General features: G+C 46.8%; 2 protein-coding genes across 5 annotated transcripts; both read right to left on the reverse strand.

Moving 5' to 3' along the window:
• Positions 1-821: 821 nt before the first annotated feature.
• LOC123187773 (4-coumarate--CoA ligase 5) lies at positions 822-3,307 on the reverse strand. Its single transcript, XM_044599700.1, has 3 exons — positions 2,211-3,307; positions 1,697-2,109; positions 822-1,585 (listed from the first exon to the last, which is right to left on the reverse strand). The coding sequence occupies exons 1-3, from the start codon at positions 3,201-3,203 to the stop codon at positions 1,363-1,365; spliced, it is 1,629 nt and encodes a 542-aa protein (XP_044455635.1). The 5' UTR covers positions 3,204-3,307; the 3' UTR covers positions 822-1,362.
• Positions 3,308-17,284: 13,977 nt separating this feature from the next.
• On the reverse strand, positions 17,285-21,511 carry LOC123187775 (myosin-11). 4 transcript variants are annotated; one of them, XM_044599702.1, is made up of 4 exons: positions 20,998-21,506; positions 18,789-19,253; positions 18,545-18,709; positions 17,285-18,286 (listed from the first exon to the last, which is right to left on the reverse strand). In XM_044599702.1, exons 2-4 carry the CDS (start codon positions 19,110-19,112, stop codon positions 18,197-18,199), a joined length of 579 nt encoding a protein of 192 aa, XP_044455637.1. In that variant the 5' UTR covers positions 19,113-19,253; positions 20,998-21,506; the 3' UTR covers positions 17,285-18,196. The 4 variants fall into 4 exon arrangements, 2 of the variants coding, with proteins under 2 accessions (XP_044455637.1, XP_044455638.1); XR_006494122.1 differs by having other exon boundaries at positions 17,285-17,715; positions 18,545-18,646; positions 18,761-21,511; XR_006494121.1 differs by having other exon boundaries at positions 17,285-17,715; positions 18,141-18,286; positions 18,545-21,511.
• Between the last annotated feature and the right edge of the window lie 521 nt (positions 21,512-22,032).

The raw sequence follows: 22,032 nt of genomic DNA on the forward strand, positions 1-22,032 counted from the left end.
CCGCAGATGGTACAATTTTAACTAGGGATTTTTTTGGCGGGAAACTAGGGATTTTTTCAAATTGCCGCAACGTTGAACCCGATGCCACCATATACGGATGAACAACATCTTGGAACAAAATATCCCTGTTCAAGAATTCATCCGATGATTAACCCGTTAACTTGCCGATTCATCCCTACTTGTAGGGTCACCGAGTAGCAGATAAACTTTATCGTCCAATTAATTGATTAAATTGCTGATTAATTTGCCGATTAGCTTATTAATCCCCTACTCGCCAGCCAACCGAGCAGCTACCAGTTAGCGATTTCTTCAACAATGCAAAATATTTTTACCGAACTTGCCACGCTGCAATGGTACTTCCAAAAAAATATTATACTGTTTCTTCCAGTTCACTGATATTTTTCACAAAAGTGCGAATACATTATCTGGAGTATATCCAGAACCCCAGAAACACAGTATGCCATGCACATTGGCGACTGATCGATCCTTGCTCACACTCTCTTTGTGGTATTTTAAATTAGGGATAAGTATATTTTTTGTCTCTCAATTTCTTCGAAAATATAGAAATGGTCCCTCAACTCCAAAACCAGCAAACTGTAGTCCCTCAATTTTTAAAACCGGATAAGTTTAGTCCCTCATACCACTTTGGTTGATTTTTTGCTGACGTGGACTGGTTGTTGTTTGGAACTGTGGGACCAGCCTGTTAGTGGTCGAAATTTGAACAGTATGTGGTGTAAAAAAATAAAAGACACGCAAAAAATATAGCTACTTCATTGTGCACATGAGTACAGAAAAAAAACATATGTGCAGAGGACTGAAACTGAAAAAAATAAATCACTTTTAAATGAGTTAATATCATTGTACAGCGAACATGCTTAATATATGCAAAACTACAAAAGATTTTATACTTGTCTGTGTAATACTACATAGTATCCGTGGTATGGTGGTTACCTACTGATCTGGCCTACTTCCGATATTAAGTTCGAAACATGTGGCATACATTTTATTTTAAGCTATTATTCTTTCTTCCTGAGGCTGACATGTGGGACCCTGCACATTTGTACACGCTGATGTCACGGCCCAGCCTATAGGATGTATCTAGTTTTAGTCAAAACCACTCCACGTCAGAAAAAAACAGTCAAAGTGGTATGAGGAACTAAACTTATCCGGTTTGAATAGTTAAGAGACCAAATTTTGATGGTTTTCTAGTTGAGGGACCATTTCTATACTTTTGAAAGAGTTAAGGGACGAAAAATATACTTCTCCCTTTAAATTAGCATGATTTCATTAAAAAAATAGCATGATGACGAGAACAAAAACCGAACCGATTATATATTTCGTGTACAAATATATCAAGCATCATCAGCACGATCCGACGGCCAGCTTTGCTCGGAGGTCCTTCCTCAGAATCTTGCCCGACGGCGCCTTGGGGATGGTGCTCACGAAGAAGACCTTCTGCAGCCTCTTGTAGAACACCACCTGCTTCGCCACGTACTGCTTGATCTCGTCCTCGGTCATGTCGGCGCTGTCCGACGACGGCACCACGAACGCCACAGGGACCTCGCCGCTGGCGTCATCCTTCATCCTGATCAAGGTAGCCGGCCGTTGTTAAGAAACCATAACTCTTACAGCTCAATGAGGACCCATGCATTAATATGAATTCAAGTTCGTGCCGGAGTAAGAAGTTGGTGCTTACGGGACGACGGCGGCGTCGGCGATGCCGGGGTGGGCGATGAGCATGGCCTCGAGCTCCGCGGGCGCCACCTGGAACCCCTTGTACTTGATGAGCTCCTTGAGCCGGTCCACGATGAAGATCTCGTCGTCGGCGTCCACGAACCCGACGTCGCCGGTGTGCAGCCACCCTTCCTTGTCCACGGTCTCCGCCGTCGCCTCCGGGTTGTCGAGGTACCCTTTCATGATCTGCCTCCCCCTGATGCAGATCTCCCCGGGCTGGTTGCGCCCGAGGCACACCCCGGTCTCCGGGTCGACGATCTTGAGCTCCGCGTTCCTCACCACCGTGCCGCAGGCGCCGGACTTCACCGGCGACGGCTCCTTGGCGAACGCCATGCACATCGACAGCACCGGACCTGCCTCCGTCATCCCATAGCCCTGCTCAAACGAAATGACAAACAGATAAGTTTAACTGGCATGGTCGTCGTCTAGACTAGTCATGGTCAAAGCACGAGGAAGGAAAGGTTAGGTATGTATACCTGTCCGAGCACGGCATTGGGGAGCTTGGCGTGGATGATGTCCTGCAGCTCCTTGCCCATGGGCGCGGCACCGGAGATGACCATGCGCACGGAGGAGAGGTCGTGGCGGTCCATGGCGTCGCCCTTGGCCATCTCGACGACGATGGGCGGCACGAGCGGCGCGATGGTGATGCCGTGGCGCTCCACCAGCTGCATCATCTTGACCGTGTCGAAGCGCTTCATGACGACGAGGGCGGCGCCGGCGCGCAGCCCGCAGAGCAGGATGGAGTGCAGCGAGTAGACGTGGAACATGGGGAGCACGCAGAGCACCACGTCGTCCTCCCGGAGGTGGAGGTTGGGGTTGTCGCCGTCGACGAGCTGCGCCACGCTGGTGACCAGCCCGCGGTGCGACAGCATGACGCCCTTGGGGAGCCCCGTGGTGCCCGACGAGTAGGGCAGCGCCACCACGTCGCTGGCCACGTCGATGGGCGCCTCGTGCAGAGCCGAGTCGTCGGCGGCCGCGAGATCGGAGAACGAGGCGCAGCCCTCGGCGCCGTCGCCCGTGGCGACGATGACCACTCCCGCGAGGCCCCGCACCTTGGCGACGAACGCCGGCTCGGTGACCACGAGGGTGGCGCGCGACGCCGCGGCCTGCTTGGCGATCTCGGGCGGGGTGTGGAGCGGGTTCGCCGTGGTGGTGGCGGCGCCGAGGCGGGACGCGGCGAGGAAGGCCAGCGCGAACTCGACGCAGTTGGGGAGGAGCAGCATCACAGTGCTGCCATTGCGGACGCCGAGGGAATACAGCCCCGCCGCCACGCGCCGGGAGAGGCGGTGCACGTCGCCGACCGTGAGCGTCTCGCCCGTGGCGCCGTCGATGAGGCACGCGCGGTCGCGGCGCTCCGCCAGGCGCTCGAAGACGTAGTCGTGGAGCGGGAGGTGGTCCGGGATGACGATGTCCGGCAGCGTCGACCGGAAGACGACCTGCTGCTGCTGCTGCTCCGGCAACGAGCCCATTTCTCGCCGCGTCTGTCTGTACTGGATCGTTTACGGCTGGATTGGTTGGTGGAGCTGTGGGATCAGTGGAACAGTGGGGGCACTGGTTGCGAGATCGACCGAGTTGTCCTGAGGAGTGGAAGGAGCTCGCGGGGTGGTACTTATAGATAGCGAAGGGAGGCAGTGGCGTTTGGTGGGGAGCTCGCCGGAGCGGTTGTTGTCCGGGAGAGGATGACTGGACCTGGTCCAGCTTCGTGGAAGAAAGCTCGGTGCGAATTTCTAAACTCTAGCCGAGCAGCATAGGACATGCATTTCACACGTGCGAAGGAACCACACCTCCGACGTCGGCACATGAATAAACTTGATAGATATAAAATGTTTTTCTCCTTGGGTGGGATGTATATAAGGTATTCCCTTCATTTTTATTTACTGCGCGGACTAGCTTTGTCTAGAGTCAAACTTTGTACATTTTAATCAAGTTTGTAGAAAAATTAGTTGCAACAAAAAGTTTGTAGAAGAAAACATTTTTTTACAAGTTTGTTATTGTAAATGTTTGTACTATATTGTTTATAAACTTAGTCGAATTTTATAAAGTTTGACTTCAGTAGAATCTAATATGTCGACTAAATAAAAGCGGAGTGAGTACTACTCCTCCGTAAAAAAATGTAAGAGCGTTTAGATCACTAGTAATGATTTAAATGTTCTTATATTTTTTTACGATGAAAGTAATAATATAAGATATAAATAAAAACTTGATTAATGTCACCATCTAGCTTTATCCCTATTTTCCGGGCATGTGCAGAGAAAGAGTAAGGTATTAGTTCTTAAATTCTACGACGACATTTAGAGTCAATGCATGTGCCATACATTGTCTCTTAAGTCGTTTTGCTTTGGAAAAATTACAGCTACAAAAACATCATCAGACGAACTCACTAAAGGCCGGAGCTTCGAGTCTTAGAACATCTCTAGCCGTTTAGCCTCCCAAGGTGCCAAAAAAGAGCGGTCTGGGGGCGAATCGGCGCTAGATTGGTTCTTGGGGGCGATCTAGTTCCCAGCCACGCTCCCAGACGCCGCCCCCCAGCCGCGGCAAATTCAAACATAGTCTCATTCCCGCTCACAAAATAGACGCCACAAATCCGGCGATCAAGCGGCCACAAGTTCGACGTACAAAAAGCAGAAAGGACACACGTCCGCATCAGACGGCGAGGTCGGCCTCCGGCGTCGGCGGAGTCGGCGTGCGCGGGCTTGGCAGGGTCTCTGCGCTGGGCGGCGTCGGCATGGCTTCTGTGCTGCGGGTAGTCTCGGCGGCATCATTAGTCGGGCTTGGCGGCGGCGGCGACGTGGGTGTCGGCGTGGGCGTCGTCGTCAATGGAAGCTGGTTCAGGATGATGCCACGCTCCGCCAAGTACCACGCCTTGACCGCCTCGTCGTTACTCTGGAGCATGTCCGCCCTGAAGGAAATATACCCTAGAGACAATAATAAAGTTATTATTTATTTCCTTATATCATGGTAAATGTTTATTATTCATGCTAGAATTGTATTAACCGAAAACATAATACATGTGTGAATACATAGACAAACAGAGTGTCACTAGTATGCCTCTACTTGGCTAGCTCGTTGATCAAAGACGGTTGTGTTTCCTAACCATAGACATGAGTTGTCATTTGATTAACGGGATCACATCATTAGGAGAATGATGTGATTGACTTGACCCATTTTGTTAGCATAGCACTTGATCGTTTAGTTTGTTGCTATTGCTTTCTTCATGACTTATACATGTTCCTATGACTATGAGATTATGCAACTCCCGTTTACCGGAGGAACACTTTGTGTGCTACCAAACGTCACAACGTAACTGGATCATTATAAAGGTGCTCTACAGGTGTCCTCGAAGGTACTTGTTGGGTTGGCGTATTTTGAGATTAGAATTTGTCACTCCGATTGTCGGAGAGGTATCTCTGGCCCTCTCGGTAATGCACATCACTTAAGCCTTGCAAGCATTGCAACTAATGAGTTAGTTGCGGGATGATGTATTACAGAACGAGTAAAGAGACTTGCCGGTAACGAGATTGAACTAGGTATTGAGATACCGATGATCGAATCTCGGGCAAGTAACATATCGATGACAAAGGGAACAACGTATGTTGTTATGCGGTCTGACCGATAAAGATCTTCGTAGAATATGTGGGAGCCAATATGAGCATCCAGGTTCCGCTATTGGTTATTGACCGGAGACGTGTCTCGGTCATGTCTACATTGTTCTCGAACCCATAGGGTCCGCACGCTTAAGGTTTCGATGACAGTTATATTATGAGTTTATGAGTTTTGATGTACCGAAGGAGTTCAGAGTCCCGGATGAGATCGGGAACATGACGAGGAGTCTCAAAATGGTCGAGACGTAAAGATCGATATATTGGACGACTATATTCGGACATCGGAAAGGTTTCGAGTGATTCGGGTATTTTTCAGAGTACCAGAGAGTTACGGGAATTCGACGGGGAGTATATGGGCCTTATTGGGCCATACGGGAATAGAGGAGAGAGGCCAAAAGGAAGGAGGCGCGCGCCCCCCCTCTGGTCCAAATTGGACAAGGGGTGCAGCCCACTTTTCCTTGTTCCTCTCCCCCTCTTTCCTTCTCTCCTACTCCAACAAGGGAAGGAGGAGTCCTACTCCCGGTGGGAGTAGGACTCCCCCTTGGCGCGCCCTCCTCCTAGGCCGGCCACCCCCTTACTCCTTTATATACGGGGGCAGGGGGCACCCCATAGACACAAAAATTGATTATTGATCTCTTAGCCGTGTGCGGTGCCCCCCTCCACCATAATCCTCGATAATATTGTAGTAGTGCTTAGGTGAAGCCCTGCGACGGTAGAACATCAAGATCGTCACCACGCCGTAGTGCTGACGGAACTCTTCCCCGACATTCTACTGGATTGGAATTCGGGGATCATCATCGAGCTGAACGTGTGCTAGAACTCGGAGGTGTCGTAGTTTCGGTGCTTGATCGGTCGGACCGTGAAGACGTACGACTACATCAACCGCGTTGTCATAACGCTTCCGCTTTCGGTCTACGAGGGTACGTGGACAACACTCTCCCCTCTCGTTGCTATGCATCACCATGATCTTGCGTGTGCGTAGGAAATTTTTTGAAATTACTACGTTCCCCAACAGTGGCATCTGAGCCTAGGTTTTATGTGTTGATGTTATATGCACGAGTAGAACACAAGTGAGTTGTGGGCGATATAAGTTATACTGCTTACCAGCATGTCATACTTTGGTTCGGCGTTATTGTTGGACGAAGCGGCCCGGACCGACATTACGCGTACGCTTACGCGAGACCGGTTCTCCCGACGTGCTTTCCACATAGGTGGCTTGCGGGTGACAGTTTCTCCAACTTTAGTTGTATCGAGTGTGGCTACGCCCGGTCCTTGCGAAGGTTAAAACAACACCAACTTGACAAACTATCGTTGTGGTTTTGATGCGTAGGTAAGATTGGTTCTTGCTTAAGCCCGTAGCAGCCACGTAAAACTTGCAACAACAAAGTAGAGGACGTCTAACTTGTTTTTGCAGGGCATGTTGTGATGTGATATGGTCAAGACATGATGCTAAATTTTATTGTATGAGATGATCATGTTTTGTAACCGAGTTATCGGCAACTGGCAGGAGCCATATGGTTGTCGCTTTATTGTATGCAATGCAATCGCGCTGTAATGCTTTACTTTATCACTAAGCGGTAGCGATAGTCATGGAAGCACAAGCTCGGCGAGACGACAACGATGCTACTATGGTGATCAAGGTGTCGCGCCGGTGACGATGGTGATCATGACGGTGCTTCGGAGATGGAGATCACAAGCACAAGATGATGATGGGCATATCATATCACTTATATTGATTGCATGTGATGTTTATCTTTTATGCATCTTATCTTGCTTTGATTGACGGTAGCATTATAAGATGATCTCTCACTAAATTTCAAGATAAAAGTGTTCTCCCTGAGTATGCACCGTTGCCAAAGTTCGTCGTGCCCAGACACCACGTGATGATCGGGTGTGATAAGCTCTACGTCCATCTACAACGGGTGCAAGCCAGTTTTGCACACGCAGAATACTCAGGTTAAACTTGACGAGCCTAGCATATGCAGATATGGCCTCGGAACACTAAGACCGAAAGGTGTCGAGCGTGAATCATATAGTAGATATGATCAACATATTGATGTTCACCATTGAAAGCTACTCCATTTCACGTGATGATCAGTTATGGTTTAGTTGATTTGGATTACGTGATCACTTAGAAGATTAGAGGGATGTCTTTCTAAGTGGGAGTTCTTAAGTAATATGATTAATTGAACTTAAATTTATCATGAACTTAGTCCTGGTAGTATTAGCATATCTATGTTGTAGATCAATAGCTCGCGTTTATCTCCTCTGTTTTATTTTTGATATGTTCCTAGAGAAAACTAAGTTGAAAGGTGTTAGTAGCAATGACGCGGATTGGATCCGTGATCTGAGGTTTATCCTCATTGCTGCACAGAACAATTATGTCCTTGATGCACCGCTAGGTGACAAACCTATTGCAGGAGCAGATGCAGATGTTATGAACGTTTGGCTAGCTCAATATGATGACTAATTGATAGTTTAGTGCACAATGATTAAATGGCTTAGAATCGAGACTTCAAAGATGTTTTGAACGTCATGGACCATATGAGATGTTCCAGGAGTTGAAGTTAATATTTCAAGCAAATACCCGAGTTGAGAGATATGAAGTCTCCGACAAGTTCTATAGCTAAAAGATGGAGGAGAATAGCTCAAGCAGTGAGCATGTGCTCAAATTGTCTGGATACTACAATCGCTTGAATCAAGTGGGAGTTAATCTTCCAGATAAAATAGTGATTGACAGAATTCTCTAGTCACCATCACCAAGTTAGTAGAACTTTGTGATGAACTATAATATGCAAGGGATAACAGAAATGATTCCCAAGCTCTTTGTGATGCTGAAAAATCGACGAAGGTAGAAATCAAGAAAAGCATCAAGTGTTGATGGTAAACAAAACCACTAGTTTCAAGTAAAGGGACAAAGGGAAGAAAGGGGAACTTCAAGAAGAACGGCAAGCAAGTTGCTGCTCAAGTGAAAAACCCAAGTCTGTACCTAAGCCTGAAACTGAGTGCTTCTACTGCAAAGGGATTGGTCACTGGAAGCGGAACTACCCCAAGTGCGGATAAGAAGGATGACAAAGTGAACAAAGGTATATTTGATATACAGATTATTGATGTGTATTTTACTGGTGTTCATAAGCAACCCATCGGTATTTGATACTGGTTCAGTTGCTAAGGGTAGTAACTCGAAGCGGGAGTTGCAGAATGAACAGAGACTAGTTAAGGGTGAAGTGACGATGTGTGTTGGAAGTGGTTCCAAGATTGATATGATCATCATCGCACACTCCCTATACTTTCGGGATTAGTGTTGAACCTAAATAAGTGTTATTTAGTGTTTGCGTTGAGCATGAATATGATTTGATCATGTTTATTGCAATACAGTTATTCATTTAAGTAAGAGAATAAATTGTTGTTCTGTTTACATATATGGTTACACACCCAATGAAAATGGTTCGTTGGATCTCGATCATAGTGATACACATATTCATAATATTGAAACCAAAAGATGCAAAGTTAATAATGATAGTGCAACTTATTTGTGGCACTGCCGTTTAGGTCATATTGGTGTAAAGCGCATGAAGAAACTCCATGCTGATGGACTTTTGGAATCACTTGATTATGAATCAGTTGATGCTTGCGAACCATGCCTCATGGGCAAGATGACTAAGACTCCGTTCTTCGGAACAATGCAGCAAGCAACAGATATGTTGGAAATCATGCATACTGATGTATATGGTCCAATGAATATTGAAGCTCACGGCAGGTATCATTATTTTCTGATCTTCACAGATGATTTGAGCAGATATGAGTATATCTACTTGATGAAACACAAGTCTGAAATATTTGAAAAGTTCAAAGAATTTCAGAGTGAAGTGGAGAATCATCGTAACAAAAATAAAAGTTTCTACGATATGATCACAAAAGTAAAATATTTGAGCTACGAGTTTGGCCTTCAGTTAAAACAATGTGAAATAGTTTCACTACTCACGCCACCTGGAACACCACAGTGTAATGGTGTGTCCGAACGTCATAATCGTACTTTACTTGATATGGTGCAATCTATAATGTCTCTTACAGATTTACCGCTATCGTTTTGGGGTTATGCATTAGAGACAACTACATTCACGTTAAAAAGGGCACCATCTAAATCCGTTGAGACGACACCGTATGAACTGTGGTTTGGCAAGAAACCAAAGTTGTCGTTTCTTAAAGTTTGAGGTTGCAATGCTTATGTGAAAAAGTTTCAACTTGATAAGCTAAAACCCAAATCGGAGAAGTGCGTCTTCATAGGATACCCAAAAGAAAATGTTGGGTACACCTTCTATCATAGATCCAAAGGCAAGTTATTCATTGCTGAGAATGGATCCTTTCTAGAGAAGGAGTTTCTCTCGAAAGAAGTGAGTGGGAGGAAAGTAAAACTTGATGAGGTAATTGTACCTGCTCCCTTATTGGAAAGTAGTTCATCACAGAAATATGTTCCTATGACTACTACACCAATTAGTGAGGAAGCTAATGATGATGATCATGTAACTTCCGATCAAGTTACTACCGAACCTCGTAAGTAAATCAGAGTGAGATCCGCACCAGAGTGGTACGGTAATCCTGTTCTGGAGGTCATGTTACTTGACCATGACGAGCCTATGAACTATGAGGAAGCGATGATGATCCCAGATTCCACGAAATGGCTTGAGGCCATGAAATCTGAGATGAGATCCATGTATGATAGCAAAGTATGGACTTTGATTGACTTACCCAATAATCGGCGAGTCATTGAGATTAAATGGATCTTCAAGAGGAAGACGGACGCTGATAGTAGTGTTACTATCTACAAAGCTAGAATTGTCGCAAAAGGTTTTCGACAAATTCAAGGTGTTGACTACGATGAGAGTTTCTCACTCGTATCTATGCTTAAGTCTATCCGAATCATGTTAGCAATTGCCGCATTTTATGAAATCTGGCAAATGGATAAACAAAACTGCATTCCTTAATGGATTTATTAAAGAAGACTCAAAACCCGACCACGGCAGAAGATAGAGAGAGAATGAAAGTCATTCCCTATGCCTCGGCCATAGGTTCTATAAAGTATGCCATGCTGTGTACCAGACCTATTGTATACCCTGCCCTGAGTTTGGCAAGGGAGTACAATAGTGATCTAGGAGTAGATCACTGGACATTGGTCAAAATTATCCTTAGTGGAATAAGGATATGTTCCTTGATTATGGAGGTGACAAAAGGTTCGTCGTAAAGGGTTACGTCGATGCAAGTTTTGACACTGATCCAGATGACTCTAAGTCTCAATCTGGATACATATTGAAAGTGTGAGGAATTAGCTAGAGTAGCTCCATGTAGAGCATTGTTGACATAGAAATTTGCAAAATACGTACAGATCTGAATGTGGCAGACCCGTCGACTAAACTTCTCTCACAAGCAAAACATGATCACACCTTAGTACTCTTTGGGTGTTAATTACATAGCGATGTGAACTAGATTATTGACTCTAGTAAACCCTTTGGGTGTTGGTCACATGTCGATGTGAACTATGGGTGTTAATCACATGGTGATGTGAACTATTGGTGTTAAATCACATGGTGATGTGAACTAGATTATTGACTCTAGTGCAAGTGAGAGACTGAAGGAAATATGCCCTAGAGGCAATAATAAAGTTATTATTTATTTCCTTATATCATGATAAATGTTTATTATTCATGCTAGAATTGTATTAACCGGAAACATAATACATGTGTGAATACATAGACAAACAGAGTGTCACTAGTATGCCTCTACTTGACTAGCTCGTTGATCAAAGATGGTTATGTTTCCTAACCATAGACATGACTTGTCATTTGATTAACGGGATCACATCATTAGGAGAATGATGTGATTGACTTGACCCATTCCGTTAGCATAGCACTTGATCGTTTAGTTTGTTGCTATTGCTTTCTTCATGACTTATACATGTTCCTATGACTATGAGATTATGCAACTCCCGTTTACCAGAGGAACACTTTGTGTGCTACCAAACATCACAACGTAACTGGGTGATTATAAAGGTGCTCTACAGGTGTCTTCAAAGGTACTTGTTGGGTTGGCGTATTTTGAGATTAGGATTTGTCACTCCGATTGTCGGAGAGGTATCTCTGGGCCCTCTCGGTAATGCACATCACTTAAGCCTTGCAAGCATTGCAACTAATGAGTTAGTTGCGGGATGATGTATTACGGAACGAGTAAAGAGACTTGCCGATAACGAGATTGAACTAGGTATTGAGATACCGACAATCGAATCTCGGGCAAGTAACATACCGATGACAAAGGGAACAACGTATGTTGTTATGCGGTCTGACCGATAAAGATCTTCGTAGAATATGTGGGAGCCAATATGAGCATCCAGGTTCCGCTATTGGTTATTGACCGGAGACGTGTCTCGATCATGTCTACATTGTTCTCGAACCCGTAGGGTCTGCACGCTTAAGGTTTCGATGATAGTTATATTATGAGTTTATGAGTTTTGATGTACCGAAGGAGTTCGGAGTCCCGGGTGAGATCGAGGACATGACGAGGAGTCTCTAAATGGTCGAGACGTAAAGATCGATATATTGGACGACTATATTCGGATATCGGAAAGGTTCCGAGTGATTCGGGTATTTTTCGGAGTACCGGAGAGTTACGGGAATTCGTCGGGGAGTATATGGGCCTTGTTGGGCCATACGGGAATAGAGGAGAGAGGCCAAAAGAAAGGAGGCGTGCGCCCCCCCTCTAGTCCGAATTGGACAAGGGGTGCAGCCCACTTTTCCTTGTTCCTCTCCCCCTCTTTCCTTCTCTCCTACTCCAACAAGGGAAGGAGGAGTCCTACTCCCGGTGGGAGTAGGACTCCCCGTTGGCGCGCCCTCCTCCTAGGCCGGCCACCTCCCCCCTTGCTCCTTTATATACGGGGGCAGGGGGGCACCCCATAGACACAATAATTGATCATTGATCTCTTAGCCGTGTGCGGTGCCTCCCTCCACCATAATCCTCGATAATATTGTAGTAGTGCTTAGGCGAAGCCCTGCGACGGTAGAACATCAAGATTGTCACCACGCCGTCGTGCTGACGGAACTCTTCCCCGACATTCTGCTGGATCAGAGTCCGGGGATCATCATCGAGCTGAACGTGTGCTAGAACTCAGAGGTGCCGTAGTTTCGGTGCTTGATCGGTCGGGCCGTGAAGACGTACGACTACATCAACCGCGTTGTCATAACGCTTTCGCTTTCGGTCTATGAGGGTACATGGACAACACTCTCCCCTCTCGTTGCTATGCATCACCATGATCTTGCGTGTGCGTAGGAAATTTTTGAAATTACTACGTTCCCCAACACGCCCCGCCCAGCAGAAAGCCAGGTCGGTGTTTCTCTTCTTCACGACAACGTTGGTCCGGAGTAGGTCGAGCTTGACGGCGCTGCTCGACATCAACGCCGACCACCGCGCCTCGGTCTTCTCTTCACGAAGGGCGGCCCGGGCCTGTGCGTCGGTGATGCAGTGCTCGATGGACTCCTGCACTCGAGCGGTGGCCGCGTCGGCGTGTTTCCCCTTCTTGGCAGATTTGTTGCCGTCCGGCCGCTCTTCTGACGCGCCTGGAGTCGGCGCGTCCGGCTTGTAGGTCTCCTTGGCCTTGTCGAGGGTGCGCCAGACTTCCACCCACTTATCGCATTTGTCAATGCGCTTGTAAACATGGAGGTACTTGAATTCGGCGTCGTTGTTGCCCTGCCGATACATGGCGAACATGCGCAACAACTTCGCGGAGGAACAAACAGTTGGCGGGCGCACACGGCGAAGAGAGGCGGGAGACCGGCGTGCCATACCTGATCCTCAACACTGGCGCCGCTCTCTGGGCGAGCCGCGACCTCCTCGACGATCCCATGCCATTTGTTGCACGCCCCCTAGATACGCCCCCAATGGTTCGGCATCGCCTTCGCCCCGCGCTGCATGTAGACGCCTTTAAAGTAGGGGTCGACGAGTTTCCGCTCGTCGAACTCGGCCTTGATCCGCTCCCAGTACGTCTCGATGCTCTGGTTCGTGCTGGTGGTCGGGTCGAGGCAGATGACTTTTCATGCTCCGGCGATGCATTCCTCCTCCTTGGACGCCCACTTGATGCGCGGTTCGCCGGACCTGGCCGCCCGCTTCTTCTTCTTGCTCCTCCTCGCCGGAACAGTCGCCGGCTCCTCCTCCTCCTCCTGCTCCTCCTCGCCGTAGACGTAGCCGAGCTCGCCGTCCATGCCGCCGCTCAGATCCACCGTGTCGTCTGGGGTGACGAACCCGGGAGACGCGGCGGCCGCGGCCGAGCCTGTCGCGATGATGTCGTCCATGTCGGTCTCGGTCTCGTCGGTGTCGCCGAGGTGCGAGAAGGGCAACGCGCCATGGCGGAGAGGGGGCGTCGGGGAGGACGCGTAGGCGGGCAGCGAGTAGTTGTATGGAGGGTACTGCACGCCGGTGAAGGCGGGCGAGGGCGTCCGCTGGGCCGGGTGTCCATGGGGAAGGTGACGTTGGGGTTGAACCCACCGTGCGCGTCCCCGTCGACGTAGCCCGGTGAGGGCGTGCATCCCCATGGCTGCGGTGACGGAGAACCGACGCCTTGCTGGCCCAGGGCGCGTACTGGGCGTGGCTGCCGGGTGGATTCATCATCCCCGCGCGAGTCGCCTCGGCCTCGGCTTGGTCCGCCGAAGCCGCAGCCGCACGCGCCGTGTTGTCACGGGCCTTCTTGGCGATCGCCCTGTTTCGCCGGTCGGCGGTGACAGCCTCCCGTCGCTGAACTTCCGCCCTCCACTCGGTGTTTGTCATGCCCGGTGGCTTGGACGGCGGCGCCCTCGGCTTCCTCTGCTTCGGCTGGGCGACAGAGGCGGTCGCAGTTGCCGCGGCGCGGGGGGCGACGTACTTCTTCGGTGGCATGGCGGCGGAGGCGAGCGGGAGATTGGCGGGAGGAATGGAGAGAATGGGAGGGAAGTGGGGGGAAAGCGGGATGAAACGGCGGGAAGAGGCGCTCGACTCGCCGACAGGGCGGACCCACGCACCCTTTTCGCTTGTGCCGGCGCCCCTAGACGCCCCGTAGGGCGCCGGGTTCGGTCTGGGTCCGCCGGCACCAGTTTCGGTCCGAGCCGGCGAAAAACGGGCTTCTGAGGACGCGACTGAGCCGTTTTTTCGGTGTCAGCGAGGCAAAAACGCATAGAAAGGGCCTGTTGGGGGCGCGGCTGGAGATGCTCTTACTGTCGATGTAAGAGCCACTTCCCTTCTCTTCTTTCTAGTCAATTGACATCATTATAGCTTTGTGCCCCCTCGATACAATAGCTTCGCCCAAACAAACTAGATACATTCGTTTGAGCGCCATTTAATATGAGATGGGGGAACTACATTTGTAGTAAGTGCTAGGAGAATACTTTGATGTTAAGATAGGAAAGATTATCTTTGTTTTTGCGGGTAGGAAAGATTATCTAGCATCGAAGCTAAGATATGTAAGTATATTATAGATGCCAGGGTTAAAAATGATTACAATAGCGCTAAGCAATCACCTAAAGTCATGGTAATTTAAGCAACCCTTTGTTGTTCCTTGTTGCCCGTTTCTGAATTTTGCTGTGCACCTGCTGTGCCACTGCCTTGTGGGCCTAACACGCAACGGAGCCGTCTTATTGGAGATGGTTGGTGGCAGTCTTTTTTGGGTAGATGGTTGTTGTGAGTTTGACTGGAGCAGCAGGACCAAACATTTGGTCAGCCAAGTCAGTGCTCACCAACCGTGCGTGCGTTGAGAGGTGGTGGAACCGGCGTGCCGCAACGGATCACTCCAGTGACGTCAACGCTAGGACTTGGTTACATGGTAGCTCCTCCGTTTGGGGCGATGGTAGCTGTCGGATTACAAACATCGCCAATCCTGTCCGTAGAAAACAGACATGTTGCTTTCTGTCTCTTTTTTAGAAAGGTGCTTTCCGATCCAAATTAATCGGTACACACTTGGTACAACTTTGTACTAAGGGCATCTCCATCGCAAGGCGCCTAATCAGGCGCTTGACTAGGAGTAAAAAAGGATTTTTCTCCTAGCGCCTCGGCTTGGAGTCCAGGCATGCAACGCTCAGAGCTAGTATACGGGCGCTACGCGCAAAATTTTGAATGGGCAGCTCGTTTAGCGCCGGTGACTCTTATGGCATCGACGCTAACCAAATTTCGGGATTTGGACGGGATTAGGAGGAAACGGCCAGGATCCTGACCCTAGCGCCTGGCTTTAGCGTCTGTATTGTACATGCCCTAAGGTTGTAGTAATTATACGTCAATTAATATGAATCGGGGGGGGGGGGGGTACTGGTATGAATCGTGGTGCGATTCTCTCTCCTTCAACAACGCGAAGGTTGTGCTCCTCCCCACCTTCCTCGCCACGGTTTTGTTGCACATGCACTCCGACGAGATTTTTCTGTCTTCTCATTCTCTTCTTATTCCATTCATCCCCATCACAGGTGATGCCTTTACAAGGCTGCCCGTTTTGCCGGGTAAAATGACATGTGCGTGTGTGGAAACACATCTGCTAGCTACTGTCGCTGATTCCAATGAATCTGTGCGCCACGGACTATGCCATCATACCACCAAGAGAACGAAAGAGGAGAAGGACACGTTCAGGTGAATAAGTGTACACACAGTGGCCTGAGAAGAAGGAATTTCACTGACTTTCTCAACTCCATCATCAAAGTGCCCAAACTGTGGCCTGAGAAGTACAAATTTCACTGACTATTTTGATGAATCTATGAGTAGTATTGGAGGGTATGAACCATATATAAGTTGGAATACAGTAGATATTACATCAATATGAATTTAGAATGAGTTCACAACAGTATCTAAGTGGTGATTTATTTTCTTATACTAACGGAGCTTACGAGTTTTCTATTAAGTTTTGTGTTGTGAAGTTTTTAAGTTTTGCGATGGACTACGGAATAAGGAGTGGCAAGAGTCTAAGCTTGGGGATGCCCAAGGCACCCCAAGGTAATATTCAAGGAAAACCAAGAGCCCAAGCTTAGGGATGCCCCGGATGGCATCCCTATTTCGTCTTCATTCATCGGTAACTTTACTTGGAGCTACATTTTTATTCACCACATGATATGTGTTTTGTTTGATGCGTCATTTTATTTTCTTTTGCTTTGCTTGCTGTTTGAATAAAATACCAAGATCTGAAATTCTTAAATGTTAGAGAGTCTTCACATAGTTACATAATTATTCAACTACTCATTGTGCTTCACTTATATCTTTCGGAGTAGTTTGTCATTTGCTCTAGTGCTTCACTTTTATCCTTTTAGAGCACGGACACTACAAGGATCCGGGTCTATTGCAACAAAATCGTTTGTTGCAATACATGTTGTTTTGTGGCGATAAGTACGTATTGCCACGAAACGACATTCGTTGGCAGCCGTTGCGACTGGACACATGGTAATAGGTTATTACCACGAAAAAGCAATTGTGGCAATAAAGTGTGCTATTGCAACATCCATGCGGGATGTTGCCACATGTTTTCCCGTGGCAACACTCACCTGATACCACAATTTAATTTGTGGAGATAGCTTTAATGCAACATGTAACAAATTGTGGAGACTGATATCTCGTAGCGATAAACATTTGTGGCAACAACCTATGCCAACGACGGCCATTTCGTGGCGCATTACTCTTCCGTGGCAATAGTCAATTGTGGCAACAAACTATGGCAACAATCCTTGTTTTCGTGGCATTAGGCATGTTGCCACGACCCACTATACTTGTGGCAATAAACTATGGCAACAATTCTTATTTTTGTGGCATTAGGCATGTTACCACGACCCATTGCGCTTGTGGCATTAACTTATGGCAACAAATATTCCAATCATCGCAACAAGAAATTGCAACATACTTGTTTTGATGGTGATAAATAGGTATCACAACAAGTGAGATCTTTGTAGCGAGAAATTATTGCGACAATTTAAACTTTCATGGCAATACTCTATTTCAACAAACTTACTTTGGTGGCGCCAAACTGTTATCGCATCATGAATTTTTTTGTGGCGCCAAGCTATTACAACAATATAAAGTGCTCCGTTGCAACATCCTAGTGCAACAAAATAGATAGGCATAGCAATTGAGATATGACGCAACACTATATTTTTAGTGGTGCTAGCATATGGCAACCAAAAGTGGGTTGTGGTAATAGTCTATTGCAACCGTAAAAAAAATACAGGCTTTTGATTACAATATTCAAAACCATACGTATAATATGTAGATTCATAAAATTCAAAATTCTCATAGAAAATATCCATCAAATAAAACTCAAACGTAATTTAGCCATCCTAATTAACTTCGAAGACTAAACTGCCCATGATCCTAGTGTGCAGTCCAGCTAGTTCTTTGGTTCCTGCAATCAAGAAATAAAAAAAGTTCTAGTTAATGAGTCGAACATAAGATACGCCATACAATTATTCCGGCCCCATTGGCTAATACTGTGTCAGGAAGCATGTAACTAAGGGACCAGAACAACTATACAAGTGTAAATGTCTAGGGAATAACCACAAGTACATCTACTAAAAGCTTCTTCTTTTTGAGAAAAAACATTGCTTTTAACTTAACGGTGCTAGGCTGAATCACCCAAAGCACAGGCAGCCACAAAGGCTGGTACATCGGCCTCCCATTCCAAATACTGGTTAGATTCTAACATCCTACCAAGACATGAGCAACAGAGTTTGCCAAGCGACGACATACATTAATTTCATAATAAGAAAACCATAATTTGAGCGGGTACTTGGTATCCTCAATAACAGCAGCATAGGCCGACGAGTCCACCTTATTGATATTAAGTGCTTCCATCAGGAGTTGCGAGTCCGCTTAAAAAACAACCCTCACGACCCCCATATTAGCGCCAATAGATACTGCATGGGACATTGCAATGGACTCATCGGCGAAGGCATCACACGCATGCTCATGACATCCTGCTGGTGCATACAAAATGGTGCCATCGTCCGATCATACATCTACTAAAAGCTTCTGTTATTGATTCAAGTTATGACTAGATGTATAGTTTCAGTTAAGTTCATGTCCCTAGCTAGCACATATTCATTTTATCTTTAAGTTGTGACTCGATGCAGCAACAACATATGGTAAAAGAGAAGAAGCAACTAGCTAATTATGAAGACCAATGACGTACAAAATGCAGGTGAATATGAAGAGAAAGCAAGGTTGTGACTTACCATTGCTTTAAACATTCGAGATTGCCTTGCTGCAGCTTGTATGAGCGCATTTGAAGAAATAGCAGTTGGCCTTGAACCTGGAGTCTTATTAGGACTAGATCTCTGTAAAAGAATATTTTGCAAGTTTGGATTACTATTTTCTTTGTCAACCCTCTTCGTAGGCACCTGTAACAGAAGTGCACTTTTAGCAATGCAAGTAAGCAACATAAATCTTACAAGGTCGAAAGCATATGACTGTAATCACTTGTTGGGTTCCCAACTGTTTGCTCAATTCTACAAACTTTGCCATCATGTGTTTTTCAAATTCCAGTCTTGATGTTCGCTCCTCTTGCAACAATCTTTCCCTTTCAGCATGCTCTTCTTTTAACCTCTCCTCAAGTTGTTCTCTCTCAGCACGCTCCAAGTTAATCCTCTCTTGTGTGTTAGCACGTTCAGCTTGTAGTTGATCTTCTAAGTCGTTGACCTGCTGGCCGAGCTGAGAGTTTCGCTCCTGGGTGGCTGCTGTAGCACGAGCTTGCTCTTCAATCTGGATACGGAACCTTTCAGAACCAGTTGAAGTTTTGGCCATGTATCCGTACCCACGAGGCTGCGATGACTTGCATTCCAGAGTGTCTTTGCAAGCGGTCTGGAAAATATTGTTTTTCTGCTCACTTGAAAGTGGACCTTCAGTTTCAGTTTCTTTGTTTTTAACCTCTTGAAGTGCTTTGTCCTAAAAATGAAAGGAGCAATTATAGGTGCAGCATCAATATTTACACTATAAAAGATGAAATAAGAATAACACGGTCCAACGCATGAATAATTGCATCTGATGATGAAACATGCCAAATGCACATCATTAACTAACTATAGAATAACCAAAAGTCAGTGTTGTCCATGTTGGTTTTTGTATGCCGTTATACTTTCCATCCGTGTTAAGAGAACAGAGCCTTTCTTTACTGCACGCAAAAACAATCATGGGACTTAGCATTAACAAAGCATTGATGTTCTGCACCATTCAGATAGGTGATTATGAAGTAAGGATGTTGTGTACCAGGAGCATCCTCCGTAAAATTCATCATTGTGCCCTTGTGTAGGTAAACCAGACATAAAATTTTGAGTCAATTTAAGAAGAAACGCAATACATTAAGCAGGCATATAATCAAATCAGTTTAACTCATATTAAAATTCGAGGCAGCTCAAACTGAATGAAGCTCAAGGTCAAGGTGTAGAACATGACTCATGCTCAGCTTCTAACGATGTCGAGTCGATCTCGAGCTAAATGAGATAGCAAAAAGTATAAATCTATGTTGATTATTTGATCGATTGTAAGTACAGCGGGATATTTCGCCCGAACTGCGAGTGTCGTGTTCCCCACAGGGACTAGACGACGGCGACTATGCTCGGCTAAAGCTAGGTGACAGAATACAGATGATGATAGCAAGGAGATATAAATCTAAACTAACTAAGATTGTTCTGGCAAATCGACGACAAGGAAAATGAAAAGAAGCAAAGGAAGGTTCAGATTATACTCTCTGCCTTTTTAGTAGTTTCATTTTGCTTGAGAAAGTAAAATACTAACACAAGCAAGCATTAAGGATAAGGGGCAGAAAGATTATAGTACATGGTTCACAAGCAGACATTAAAGATGATGTAGAGCAGCATTGAGTTCTATAACAATGGAACTCACTTGTACAGGAGATTCACAAATATGGAATACCACAGTTACTAGAATTAACCACAATCACGAATTTATATATATATATGACTCACAATGTATGACAGTACAAGTCTAATCGAAAATGATCATCCCAACAACTCACAATTTCACATATATTGCAGAAACTAATACATAAAGAACACAAATTGGGTGTTCAGAACAGTACACAAGCTGACATATAGACACATAAAGAGCTAATACTGATTTGAGTGTAGTTGATCTTGCATCCACTAATAACTATCAGCAACTACACACACACACGCACATAGAAAGAGTGAGAGAAAGAGCAAGAAAGAGAGCAGCAGCAGTTTGGAAAAGAGCTTCAGCAAAGGATGTTTGAGAAGAAGAGCAACAGTTTTGTGGATCTAAAGAGAAGCAGCAGCAGGTGGAAGAAGAAAGAGGTAGCAGAGAGCGTTGAGAGAAGAGAGGAGCAACAGTTTCGTGGGAGAAGAGCAGCAGCAAGAGGTGTAGGAGAGGAGGAACAGCAGCGGCAGTGAGCAGATTGTACAGCAACGAGGCAGAGGAAAGGTAGAATACAGCGGCTAGATGGGATTAGATCAGGGAAGGAGAGTAGCGAGCAGTAGGGACACAACAAGAGGAGCAACGCCAGTTCAGTTAATTGATCTAATGCTCAAAAACCAATGTAGATAATAATTAAATTGGCAAGGGATGATCCACGGATGGGCTGCACCAAAACGCTTAGTAATTAGTAACAAAATACGACCCCCTTTGGCATCCACGAGGAAACAGAGCGAACCAGGAGCAGAGATGCCGAAGAGGCCTGCCGGCACCTCGGGCACGCTGGGGTCGGGTGAGGCAGCAACCAGCGCCTGGCCACCACGTCACGACGCCGGCGTGCACAGCCGAGACGGCTGCGGCCATGAACCGGGAAGGGAGGCCCCGTCGAGCCCCAGTTCTAGGCCGAGGGGAGCTCCATGGCGGCCAGCCTCCAGGCCAAGGTGAGGCGCTGCGCCGACCCTCCAGGCCGCGAGCGCCTCCGCCGAGGCGGCCAAATCGAGGCGCGATGGGAAAATGCCACCGGCGGCCGCCATGTCCCCTGCCCGGACTTCTTTTCTACGGCCAAGCGGCGAGCGGAGGAGAGAAGGGGCAGCCCCTCTGAATGGATCGGGATCGAGAGAGTCGCGCATCGAGGAGGAGCTCGTGGGGAGGGGGGTTTGATCCCAGACGGAGGCGGGCGCAGAGGAGAAGGAGGAGGGGGAGATCGAGGAGGACTGGATTTTTCAGCGAGGGAGGAGATCGGGAGGAGGACTAACCTGACGCCGTGCAGCTGTTGTGGTTCGCTATGTTGACGCCGTCATGACGCCGGCAGCACAGATGAACCGAGACGAGAGCTCAGATCTAATCGCCCGTGAAGACGCCGTGGTTTGGTATAGAATTATATATTCGTGGGTTGTTAGGAAGGTATTTAGCGGGAATCTAATTTTTTGGCGGGAACAAAGACGCTAATTTGAGACTTTTAGCGGGAGGTTAAAAAACATTGGCGCAAACAACTGTACACCTAAAATAGGTGGTGGGAAAGTGATTCTTTTTGTATTAAAAAGGTAATTATTTTTTGAGGGAATTTTCTATATTGTAAATACATTTCGAGTTGGAGGGAATACTAAATTGTTTTTGTAAAAAGTCATATCGTGGTAAAAAAACACCAAGTCCGAGAATTGTGAAGGGCGATCTGAGGCCCTCCCTTGTACCATTCTCGCCTTTGATATTTGTATAGTCATCGCCATTTGAGGAAGTCAATTAACGAACGAAAAAGAGTGCCGGTCACCGACAC

Source organism: Triticum aestivum, chromosome 2A, assembly GCF_018294505.1.
Source record: "Triticum aestivum cultivar Chinese Spring chromosome 2A, IWGSC CS RefSeq v2.1, whole genome shotgun sequence".
Classification (NCBI taxonomy): Eukaryota; Viridiplantae; Streptophyta; class Magnoliopsida; order Poales; family Poaceae; genus Triticum; species Triticum aestivum.